At 35.8% G+C, this 12,827-nt stretch overlaps 1 protein-coding gene across 7 annotated transcripts in view; it reads left to right on the forward strand.

Annotated features, from left to right (window-relative positions):
- The window catches only part of LOC133761711 (NEDD4-binding protein 2-like 2), a 127,741-nt gene that overhangs the window by 25,863 nt on the left and 89,051 nt on the right, over positions 1-12,827 (forward strand). For 5 of the 7 annotated variants that reach the window (XR_009866216.1, XR_009866215.1, XM_062194390.1 and 2 more), the window contains one exon: positions 2,998-3,144. Coding sequence is in view for 5 of the 7 variants with exons in the window: in XM_062194390.1 (XP_062050374.1) it covers positions 2,998-3,144 (147 nt within the window). In the remaining 2 variants the exon portion in view is untranslated. Of the gene's footprint in view, positions 1-2,997; positions 3,145-8,189; positions 10,659-12,827 lie in introns of those variants that run through there. The other 2 variants (XM_062194393.1, XM_062194394.1) reach the window with 2 other exon arrangements.

Consider the following 12,827-nt stretch of genomic DNA (forward strand, 5'->3'; position numbering starts at 1 on the left):
GGCCTGGAAGAGGGGCAACCGGGACAGGATCGGTGCCCCGACCGGGACTAGAACCCGGTGTGCTGGCGCTGCAAGGCGGAGGATTAGCCTAGTGAGCCACAGCGCCGGCCATCAACTTTACATCTTGGGGTTTCATCCCCCTCAGTTTTTTAGCCTCACATCTCTTTGTTTTTTTTCTGTTTTCCTCTTCTTTACTTCTTTCTTTATTTTTCTCTTACCTTGAATATGTAAACCTTATACTTGAAAAGTAAACATTTCTTTTGTGCCTTTTTTTCTGGAAAAAATGAATTATCAGGAGTAACTTTCAACCCACTTTTTTTCCCCATATAAACTCACAAACAGAAAAGTGCAGAAAATATAAATATAGAGCTAAACAAGGATACACAACAGATATGCAAATAGCAATCACACATGCCATGAGACCTCAGAAGCTATTCATGTTCCTCTTCCCAGTCATGGTTACCCTTTATCTCCTCTTGGTAATCACAGTTAGTTTCTACTTTTCTTTGAAGTTTCACTTTAACATCTTTTACTCTTTTTTTTTTTTTTTTTTTTTCAAGATTTATTTATTTGAAAGGCAGAGTTTGAGAGAGAGGTCTTCCATCTGCTAGTTCAGTCCCAAATGGCCACAATGGCCAGAGATGGGCCAGGCTGAAGCTAGGAGCTAGGAGCTTCTGGGTCTCTCACATGGGTGCAGGAGCCCAAGGACTTGGGCCATCTTCAGCTGCTTTCCCAGGCACATTAGCAGGGACTTGAACAGGCTGCCATATAGGATGCCAGCATTGAAGGCCTCAGCTTAACCTGCCACAGCGGGCCCTGACATCTTTTACATTAATACTGTACTTTAATCTTGCTTTTCTTTCAAAGGTAGATAGTCTTTCCCTCACCATTACAAGGAAGCTTCAAAAAAGTTCATGAAAATGTATATTATGATAAAATTAAGGATTCTTGCATCAACAGAAAGTTTTTTTCTTTTTTTTTTTCGACAGGCAGAGTAGGCAGAGTGGCCAGTGAGAGAGAGAGACAGAAAGAAAGGTCTTCCTTTGCCATTGGTTCACCCTGCAATGGCCGCCGCGGCTGGCGCACTGCGGCCGCGCACCGCACTGATCCGAAGGCAGAAGCCAGGTGCTTCTCCTGGTCTCCCAAGCGGGTGCAGGGCCCAAGCACTTGGGCCATCCTCCATTTATTTTTAAAGATAAATTCAGTTTTACATGAACTTTTTGAAGTATCCTCATGTTTGTGTGAGATGTCCTAATTGTTGTCTCTAATAATAATTTGATATTGATGACAATTTTTTTTTCAAGATTATATTTATCTTAAAGACAGAGTGACAGAGAGGGAGAGATACTTTTCTGTCCACTGGTTCACTCTGCAAATGCTCAAAACAGCCAAGGCTGGGCCAGGCCCAACACAGGTGTCCAGAACTCCATCTGGGGCCATTATCTGATGCCTTCTCACTGGTAGGAAGCTGGATTGCAAATGGAGCAGCTGGGACTTAACTGGCCCTCTGATAGGAGGTGTGGATGTTCCAAGCAATGCCTCAATCTACTTTGCCTCAATACTGGTGCTGATGACAATGATTTTTTTTTTTTTTTTAAGATTTATTTTATTTATTTGGAAGGCAGAGTTACAGAGAGAGGTCGAGACAGAGAGAAAGGGCTTCCATCGCCAGTTCATTCCCCAGATGGCTGCAATGGCTGGAGCTGCGCCAATCCAGAGCCAGGAGCCTCCTCTGGGTCTCCCAGATTGGTGCAGAGGCCCAAGGACTTGGGCCATCTTCTGCTTTCTGAGGCCACAGCAGAGAGCTGGATCGAAAGTGGAGCAGCCGGGACTAGAAATGTCGCCTATATGGGATGCCAGTGCTTCAGGCCAGGGTGTTAACCTGCTATGCCATAGAGCCGACCCTGACAATGATTCTTAAAAATGAAATGGGGGTCGGCGCCGTGGCTCAACAGGCTAATCCTCCGCCTTGCGACGCCAGCACACCGGGTTCTAGTCCCGATCGGGGCGCCGGATTCTGTCCTGATTGCCCCTCTTCCAGGCCAGCTCTCTGCTGTGGCCCAGGAAGGCAGTGGAGGATGGCCCAAGTGCTTGGGCCCTGCACCTGCATGGGAGAGCAGGAGGAGCACCTGGCTCCTGCCTTTGGATCAGCGCGGTGCGTCGGCCGCGACGGCCATTGGAGGGTGAACCAACGGCAAAAGGAAGACCTTTCTCTCTGTCTCTGTCTCTCTCTCACTGTCCACTCTGCCTGTCAAAAAAAAAAAAAAAAAAAAAAGAAATGGGAACTGTCCTACAGTAACTTTTAAAAAGTCATGAATGCATTATTTTTTGTACATCCTATAAACCTTCAATTCTTCTGTAACTCTAAAGGAATATATCGTAATCTTTGATTATGTTATTAGAAGAGTTCTTTAGAGCATTGGTTAACTCACAGTTTAAGACTCCTGCATCCCATATCAAGAGTGCCTGGGTTCAAGTCCCAGCACCTTTCCCCATTCTAACTGCTTGCTAATGTGCACTTTGGCAAACATCAGGTGATTGCCCAAGTAATTGGGTCTGTGCCACCCACATGGGAGATCTCTATTCAGTCCATCCCTAGCTGTTGTGTACAGTGAGTGGGAGACCTTTGTGTCTTGTCTGTCTGTCTCTCATCTCCCTGCCTTTCAAATAAAAAAATAAAAATATGTTTAAAAATTTTTTGAGACAAAAATTTTTGTGTACAGTACAGGTAAATGAAATTTATTTTCTGATGTTTATTTGCAAAAATATTTAGAATCTATTTTGTGACTCTAAAAATGCTTAATTTCTTTTCTTTTTTTTAACTTTTATTTAGTGAATATAAATTTCCAAAGTACAGCTATGGATTACAGTGGCTTCCCCCCCTATACCTTCCCTCCCACCCGCAACCCTCCCCTTTCCCGCTCCCTCTAAAAATGCTTAATTTCTAAGTCTATACATTCGAAAAAAAGTTTTAAAATCCTTTTCTTTTTTTGGTAGGAGGAATAAACATGGTGTGTCTCGGAAGAAGATTGCTCAGATGTTGGATCGTTATGAATATGAAATGTCCATCTCTATTGTAATGAATTCAGTGGAACCGACACAGAAAAGCACACAAAGACCTCCTCCTCCACAGGGGAGACAGAGGTGGGGAGGCTCTCTAGGCTCACATAATCAAGTCTTTGTCACAGATAGTCACTAAGTTGGCTGTTTTCAGCTAACACATTTGTTGCTTGCCCTTGAAAAGCATTATTGAGCCTGTCTTGAAGTTTAAATAGTTTTAAATAAAAACAGGCTACATTGCCTCATAGAGGATGTTCCCAGTGAGTTGTTTAAATTCCAAATTGCAAATAAAAATTATAAAGTTGTATTTTAAATGTTTTTATAATCTTCTGTTATAATACTTACTTTTGGTTATTTTAAAAACACTTGAGTAGAATGGATAGGAACTAGGATGTTTTTCTACAATTGAATTTTAAGCAAGTTTATCTATTTTGTAGATAATGCCAAACGATTTTTTAGTAGTTCATACTTAAATCTAAGTTTGCATAAAACTAGGATTTTTTCTTCACTGCTTTAAATATGCAAAAAAATACTAACTTGTTAAGGCACCTTAGCTGATTGCCCTATATATTTTACAAGTAAAATTATATTTCAGCTAATTAATCTGTGTGACAAAATTATTTCTGAGTCATAATCAGCATATCACTTAGTTCAAACAAAATTCTCCAGCCAATTTTGCAGGACAGTAGATATATTTATCAATCACCTGAGGAATTAATTTTCTCTGTATTGTACATATTCATTACATAATTTATACATATTCATTGCCCCACTTAGCACATTTGCCTAAACATGGAAGGGCTATAGAGGCAAATCACTATATAGTTAGAAATAGCTTCTCAAGCAGTTATGATATTTTGCTTCTCTATTCAGTTTGGAATAGTGGCTTTTTGCATTGATCATAATGTTTATCCTATAGAATAGGATTTCTGTTCTGATTTTGGTATAGAACAAAAAATATTTCTTTTACTGAATAGTTTATTAGATTGTGTTTCTTTGTTTTAAAATTGAAAACTAAGATGAAATTCCTTTCAGAGGTCTTGTATTGTAATGCATCCCCTGCCTTCAAACAGCTTTCTGTACACTACCCTTGATAATTATTCATTTCTTTCTGCAACATGAAGAAAGAAACACTACCACTACTACCTTTGTTTTATAAGAAGTATTTCTTTAATCTCTGCTTCAATTCACTCCATTTTGTGAGAAATCCCAACTGGTTATAATCCTTATCATACAAAGCAGTCATGATCCTTGTCCTAACCCTGCCCATTCTGAATCCCATAATTCTTTTTGGTGTCTTTGTTTTAAAATCTTTTGCTGTTTCATTTCAATTTTACTTTAAATATTTTTCCATATCCTTATATTATTTTTTAAGTTTTGAGACTGAAATCTAGTTACAATATTATCAGTAAGGTCATTATTTCATTGCCTTTAGTGAAATAATACAATTTATATTTATGTGTACTATTCCTTGCTGTTTACATGTGAGTGGATATTAACCTTGCTTTATCTTGTTTAACACTGGTGTATGTTTGTACATATTTGTTCATTTTAACTAAGTATGTGGTAGAAATATGCTAACTCATTTTTTGTGTGTAAATATATATATATATTTATATATACACACACCTCATCCATGTTTTCATTCTTTTCTTTTAGAGTAAAATTTCTTGATACTTAGATTTGTGGTTCCCAGGGTTTCATTATGGAATTAGGACAGTTTCAAAATTGTACAAGAGGGTTTAATTTGGGAACAAATCAAAGAACTGTTATATTGTGTGTCTCCCTTTTTTCTATCTATATAAAACTCATTTAGAGTTAATACTATTGTAAATCAGTAGTTTGTTTTTTGAATTGCAGTTAAACTAATTTATATTGGGGAAGTAGAGGCTTTTCTGTGGGAGAACAGAGTATGAGGAAACATGTTTATATTAGATATGAAGTCAACAAATTTCCACATTTTGTTACATATTGAACTTCATCTGCTAGTACTTTTGAGTACTATTTAATAATTATTTCAGAGATCATTAATCATTACCAACTAATATTTTATAATTTATACTCATGAGATAAGCAGGGAAATTAACATTCTGAAAGACTCAATTTTTTTGAAGCAGAAAAGTAGTTCATAGTTTCTCTAAACATTGTAACTAATTTATTTTTTCAAAAGAGAAACAAGTGAAGAATGCATATGAAGTAAAGATACTGAAATCACTATTGTAAGTCATTGCTTTGTGTTAAAAATATAAAAATTTGAAATTTACCATTTAATAATTTTTTTATTTTTTTATTTTTTATTTTTTGACAGGCAGAGTGAACAGTGAGAGAGAGAGACAGAGAGAAAGGTCTTCCTTTGCCGTTGGTTCACCCTCCAATGGCCGCCGCGGTAGGCGCGCTGCGGCCAGCGCACCGCGCTGATCCGATGGCAGGAGCCAGGTGCTTCTCCTGGTCTCCCATGGGGTGCAGGGCCCAAGCACTTGGGCCATCCTCCACTGCACTCCCTGGCCACAGCAGAGAGCTGGCCTGGAAGAGGGGCAACCAGGACAGGATCGGTGCCCCGACCAGGACTAGAACCCTGTGTGCCGGCACCGCAAGGCGGAGGATTAGCCTAGTGAGCCATGGCACCGGCACCATTTAATAATTTTTATAAAATTTTTATTCTATTCAGTTATTACTCTTAAATGTATAATTCAGTCCTTTTTTCCCCCATCTTTCTTTTTATGGGATCTTCCAGGGCCAAAGTTGTGGTGTAATGGGTTAAGCTGCCACCTGCTAAACCAACATCCCATTTGGGCACTACTTCAAGTCCCAGCTGCTCCACTTCAAATCTAGCTTCCTGCTAATGCACCTGGGAAAGCAGTGGAAGATGGGAGTGATTGGGCCCCTGCCAATCATAGGGGAGACCCAGATGAAGGTTTTGGCTTCTGGCTTCAGCCTGGCCCAGCCCCAGCTATTGTGGCCATTTGGGGAATGAACCAGCAGATGAAGATTTCACTCACTCACTCACTCCCCCCCAACCCCTTCCCATAACTCTGCCTTTCAAATAAATAAATAAATACTATTAAAAATAAAAAAATACAGGGAGATCTTCCAACTGCTGACTCACTCTCCCCAATGGCCAGGGCTGATCAAGGCCAAAGCCAGGAACCTGTAACAACTTCTGAGTCTCCCATATGGGTGACAGGGTCCCAAGTACTTGGGCCATCTTCATCTATTTTCCCAGGCACATTAGTAGGGAGCTGGATCAGATGTGGAGCAACCAGGACTTGAACTAGCGCTCATGGGATGCCAGCATGGCAGGCATTGGCTTAACCCACTGTGCCATAGTGCCAGCCTCCAGTTATAGTCCCACTATTCCATTATATATATATATATATAACTATATATATATATATAATGTAAGTTTATATATTATATATATATGGCTATATATTATATATGTTTATTTATTATATATATAAAATAGATCCCATTCTAACTTGGTCTCCAATAAAAATAAAGTTATAATTAGTCACCATCTTTGTTAAATAGAACATAGTTTATTGTTTGGATCAGTAAGTTTAAGTTATATTTAGTTTTTTTCATAACCTTTGTATAAAGTTACTTTTCCTTTAGTGAAATTCATGCTTTTGTACATGTCATAATTCTGTTGATAAGATACTTGTGTGGTCATTAAGTTTAGTTTCTGGTACTGCTTTTTAAATAGGTAGTCTTTATTTTTATTTTCATTTTTCTAAAGAAATGTTGGCTTTTTTAGTTTTATCTGTTTTAGAGTAAGATTACTTACAGAAGATTTGGTTCTTTTTTGTTGTTGGAGTAATAGGATTGATTTAAATATTTGAAGTTATCTCTTATCTAATATAGATTATGGAATTGTTCAGATTTTATATAGGTAAGTTTTGAAAGAGATCATGATTTCAAAAGAGGAAATATTTGTTCTGATCTTTAAAAATTGTAGAAATGTCTGATTTTATGAGACTGGTTTTCTGAGTACTTAAAAAATAAAATTGGTAGTGTTATCTTTGGAAATGTTGAAGCAATGTAGTTATTAATGTATTTTGCTTTCACCAAATAAGCTTGTCGTCTTCATTGAAATTTAATGTAGTAAGAAGGGCTAAAGTTGTGTTTTTGTTTTTACACTTGCAGCTCACATAGAGTGATGCCTTAGTCTAGAATCACACAAATATTAGCTTAGTTTTGGTACACTGGGTAGTCAGAGTAAATAAGTAACAGCAGAAGGAATAGATTGAATTAATGGCTTTTGAGTTTTAGGGATTATAATTTATAGATAGAAATTTTCTCATTATAATCAATAACTGTATGTTTGTAAATTTGCTTGTGAGGGGAGATTATGTTAAGGACTTAATGAGTATCCTATTCAGTGGTGGTTTTCTTTCTCTTGACAATTTAAATAAATTGGTATACCAAATTTTTATTTTTAAAATTAAAATACAGTTAAAACAGTTGGCCTCCTTGCACATATACTAGATTTTCTCCTTAAAATTTCTTTAGAGTGGTGAGAAGTAGTGTTGTTTGTTGAAATAGCCTGAAAAAGGAAGAATTGGTGATACCTTGTGTCTTTTAAAAAAAATTTTTTTTTTACTTTACAAAGCTATATTTAGATTGTTTAGTTGATTGAATTGCCAAATGTTTGAAGGCTACAAAATTTTCACTATTGTATAGTAAATTTCAGAGCAAAGTGTGGAAAATTTTTTGATTATCTACCCCTAAAGTCATAAAAGAATGGTTATAATTCATACCCAGCATCTTAGACTGCAGTCAATGGCATAATTTTAAAAATAGAGTGTACATGTATGATCAGTAATTTTGAATATATGTTCTATGGAAACCATCAATGCGTTGTAAATCAATGCATAGGAACAAGAGGAAGGAGTAGTACACGTAACTCTGGAAAGAGAACTTCAATGGTAAATAGTTAATCTCAGATTTTTTATACACTTAATAGAAGTTTTAGTCTTTTATATTAATGTTTTTAATTCCTGAAGAAAATGTTCTCTTTGGATGATCATATTGTCATATTTGAAGTGTGATAATTCTAATAAATATATATGGTAATACACTTCTCAGTACAGAATTTGTTAAGGTCAATAAGCTATCTTAACTTTCAGCTTGACTGCAGCATAGACTCAACACAGTCTCACCTCTGGTCCTAGTACTAGCCACAATCGCGTTGACAAGCATTTTACTTGCCTTGGTGAATACCTGAAGACTTCGTGTGGGAACATTTGTCCAGTTAACATTTTCATATTTTTATTTTTCATTGGACTGCTTTTTGTAAATTAATGGGAAGAATTAGAGATTTTGAGAGGAGCTGTTGGACTACTTAGCTTTTAACTTTATTAGTAACTAAGGAAACAACATCTGTTCATTTCTGGTTAAAAGTGTGTTCAAGTTTAGTAGAGTTGATTGAAATACACTCATTTGGTTTATGTTTTTATTTGGCAGTTTTATCTGCTTTCAGATTGGGTTTCTAAAATGAAAGTTTTACCCTTGGAGTTAGTTCTTCTACAACTAATGTAATAATTATATAGCTTTCTTACATTTTCTTTGTTGTAATTCTGAATCCTTCGTAGTGGGGTTTTAAATTTTTTTTGGTAGTATAACAAAATGAAAGAAAATTTATTTGGGTAGAAAATGTGAGTTCTTTTTCTTCCTTTATTATTTTCTTTTCTGTTTTTACTAATAGTCTTAGAAGTCATGTTTCTTTTGTTTTATGGTCTTTTCCTGTATGCATGTTTTCATTTTTCTTATTTGTCATTCAACTATTTTACTGTAATTTAATTTCATAGCATTTTTAATGAAGATAATGAGATGGTAAGTGACTGGAGATAATCTTTCTTTCCTTCCTAATTTCCACTGACTTCATTGTTCCTTATAAACCTTATTTAACTAGTTTAACTTATAGACCACAGGTTAGTTTCCTGACCTTGTGCAAAAGTAGAATTTTGATAAGAAAATTCTTGGAAATAATAAGTAAAATTCTCTTGCTGTGTTACTTATTAATTTAGAATCCTCTAAAAGTGATATGGTAGTTAGATATATGTTTTTGTTTTTTACCAATTTACAGTAACAATTTTTTTTTAAAGATTTATTTTATTTGGGGCCTGCGCCATGGCTCACTTGGTTAATCCTCCGCCTGCGGTGCCGGCATCCCATATGGGTGCCAGGTTCTAGTCCTGGTTGCTCCTCTTCCAGTCCAGCTCTCTGCTGTGGCCCAGGAAGGCAGTGGAGGATGGCCCAAGTGCTTGGGCCCTGCACCCACATGGGAGACCAGGAAGAAGCACCTTGCTCATAGCTTCAGATCATAGTAGCTCTGGCCGTAGTGGCCACTTGGGGGATGAACCAATGGAAGGAAGGCCTTTGTCTGTCTGTCTCTCTCTCTCTCTCTCTCTAACTCTGTCAAATAAAACAAAAAAAAATATTTATTTTATTTATTATTTGAAAGAGTTGCACAGAGAAAGGGGAGGCAGAGAGAGAAGTAGATAGAGAAGTTTTCCATCCGATGGTTCACTCCCCAGTTGGCTTTAACTGCCGGAGCTGCGCCAATCAGGAGCCAGGAGCTTCCTCCAGGTCTCCCACATGGGTGCAGGGGCCCAAGGACTTGGGGGGCCATTTTCCACGGCTTTCCCAGGCTGTAGCAACGAGCTGGATAGGAAGTGGAGCAGCTCGGTCTTAAACTGGTGCCCATATGGGATGCCGGCACTTCAGGCCAGGGCATTAACCCACTGCACCATAGCACCAGCCTATACAGTAACTTAATTGTTACAAGAATAGCCTTTAGTTGATAAATAGTAGTTGCAAATTCACTATTTTGTCATGATTGTTGCCTTTAAAGAACTGATTTTGAGGGGAAGCTAATACTGTTTTGAGTTACACTTTTGTAGGTGGTTCTTCATATTCTGCAATGCTGCTGCAATAAACAATAGGAATTTTATAGCAACAGGCCTTAATTTAATAATACTTATAATTGCTGTTTATTTAATTCCTTCCATTGATAGGCCCTAGTGTGAATGAGATTATTTCATTTCTAAATTTTCTTAACAGTTCTACAAGGATTTTATAAAGGTAAAACAAAATTTAGCTTAAGCAACTTATCCAACATCGTTTCTCTAGTCAGAGATAGAACTGGGATTCACGTCTAGATCAGACATACTATTCCCACTGTATCCCACATTATCTTTAAACCATATAGTTGCCTATTCTTTTTATATTTATATTTATTTTATATTTATGTTTCTTTCAAGATAGGAAAGGAATTGTAATGAAGCATTGAATGCATCTTTATGATTGCTTTAATTTATAAGGTTAGAAAGTATTGATTTTTCAATGAAGCTGTTAATGGCCATTATTTAGAATTCTATTCATAAAATTCAAGATTTGAAAGAAGAAATTTATACCATTTAATTTTTAAATAGTTTCTACAGATTATACGTTGCTATAATGGATAATCCTGTTTTAAGATCTTTTAAATTGTTTATGTATGCTACTGTAATTAATGTCTATAATTTATTTTAATATTTTCTTATTTTAACTCACATTTGAAATGTGTAGCATTCAATAAATGGATTGTTAAATTATGTAAGTCGGGCTCTTATTTCCTGATAAATTTTCAGGTAGCAGTTTCTAAAATTGGTCAGCATTATTTATAAGTAGTTTTATTTTTGTTTGTGTTTGCTTTTTACTTAGCTGTGTTATTAGTAGATGTTAGAGGAAATTACATCAATTTTATGAATTTCTGGAGAACTGAGAGGATTTTTGTATTTGTAATAATTAGAAGAATTTTTTTATGATATTTTACATTAAAATTAAAGAATAATAAACATTTGCTTTGTAAACAATATATTGAGTTAAATAAACTCTGTTAACAAAGATCTTTAACAACTGAATGAAGAATTGTCACTGTTGGGTATTTGCCGTAGTTTGTTTTAGTTAACCTAAAAAATTGATGAAGTAGATCTTACTTGATTTTCGTTAGTTCCTTAAGACTAGTTTTGGGTTGATTCTTATTTTGGTGCTAAATGTCAAACCAGAGGTAGAATTTTTGTTTAGAATAGAAAAGGCTTCACGAAAAAGGAAATTACATTGATTTCATGACTAGATTAAGAGAGTTTTCATTTTAGGAAATTGAAAGTCAGTACATGGATGGTGTTAATGCTGTAGGAATATAGTGCATTGTACCACTGGGCATTGATGGAGTTAAAGCTGCTTTTTTTTTTTTTTTTTTTAAGAATATAAGCAAATTGGTGTATTTGCAGGAAATGTGATGGGAGACTTGGGCTAGACATCTTGAATAAATTAAAATTAGAAAAAAATGTTTAATTGTGAGAAATGATAAAGCAATTGTTAAGGCTAAAAGTGTAGTGGCTAAAGATAGTATTTCTCCCTTTGCAGTGTAAAGACTGCTAAAAGAGTATTAAGAGTATCATTTAAGTACCATGAGAGTGGGCATCTCCAATGGTCACTGCTGTTTTGGAGCTTGGTGATTTAACAATAGTCAGTTAATATTAGTTGACTAATAGACCTAGTCTTCTGTCCAAGACGTTAACCTTTGATATTAAGGAAACATTGATCAAAGTAGAGTAACTGCATTTATAGGGCAGTTTATAATATAAAAAACATGATGCTGGCACATGAGTTAGTCATATCTGATACTTATAGTGGAAAGGGTGTTTAGGCCAGCACAGAGAAGCCTCACCCAGTGTATAGAATTCTATCTTAGAAGCCTTTTGTTCTGAACTTTAACCTTACCAGCTGTCTTTAGATTTGTGGTTTTATGACCAAGAAATTAAGTCTTCACAGTACAGGTAAGTAAATAGAGTGATGTTGGCTTTTGATTATCTATTTCTTTTAGGGTCATTTCAAGATTATTTTCTAGTTTCTTTAATACTTTAGAGATGAATTCTCAGTCTGAGATAAATACTTTAAAATATTAATCCTGATCTTAAAGTTGTCCAATAAAAAGTTTATAGTCAGTTTCCACAACCCTTCTTTCAAAGAACTGATCCAAAGTATAACTTTTTTAAAAAGTGCTTGAATTTCTTTTCAGTTGAATGTGTTTTGCTAATTTAAAAAAAAAAAAATGTTTTTAAAGGCTTATTTAATTGAAACGTAAAGTGACAGGGAGGAACAAAGAGAGAAAGATTTTCCATCATCTAGTTCATTTCCCAAATGACTGCAACAGTTGGGACTGGGCAAGGCCAAAGACAGGAGGGGGTCTATCTGGGCCAGGCGGTCCATCTGGGTGTCAGGAGCACAAGTACTTGGCTGTCTTCTGTTCTTTAAGGCACATTAGCTGGGAAATGGATTGTAAGTGGAGCAGCCCGGATGGCAACCTACATCCCATTTGGATGACAGCATTGCAAGCAGTGGCTTAATCTACTTTGTTATAACACATGCCCTTCTAATTTATTTATTTCTGTTCTTTAATAAAGAATAGCTTGCATTGATGCATATTGTAACATAATTACTCTTTATTTATTTGAAAAATATATATTGAATCATTATTTGCCTTCAAGATAAGTAATCCTAGTTTAACTTCCCTTTACTTGTTTTGTTGTCTGACATAGGATACTTTTCAAAATACCCTTAATGATTTTAATGGAAAGAACATATGATTCTGAATGACAACTCAAGTTCCAAGAACTTTTGTATGTATCTACTACTCTCCTTTCTGTTCAGTGGAGAGGGTCACCCCCTTCTTCTTCTTTTTTTTTTTTTTTTTTTTTACAGGCAGAGTTAGAGACAGA

Source organism: Lepus europaeus, chromosome 6 (assembly GCF_033115175.1).
Source record: "Lepus europaeus isolate LE1 chromosome 6, mLepTim1.pri, whole genome shotgun sequence".
Lineage (NCBI taxonomy): Eukaryota > Metazoa > Chordata > Mammalia > Lagomorpha > Leporidae > Lepus > Lepus europaeus.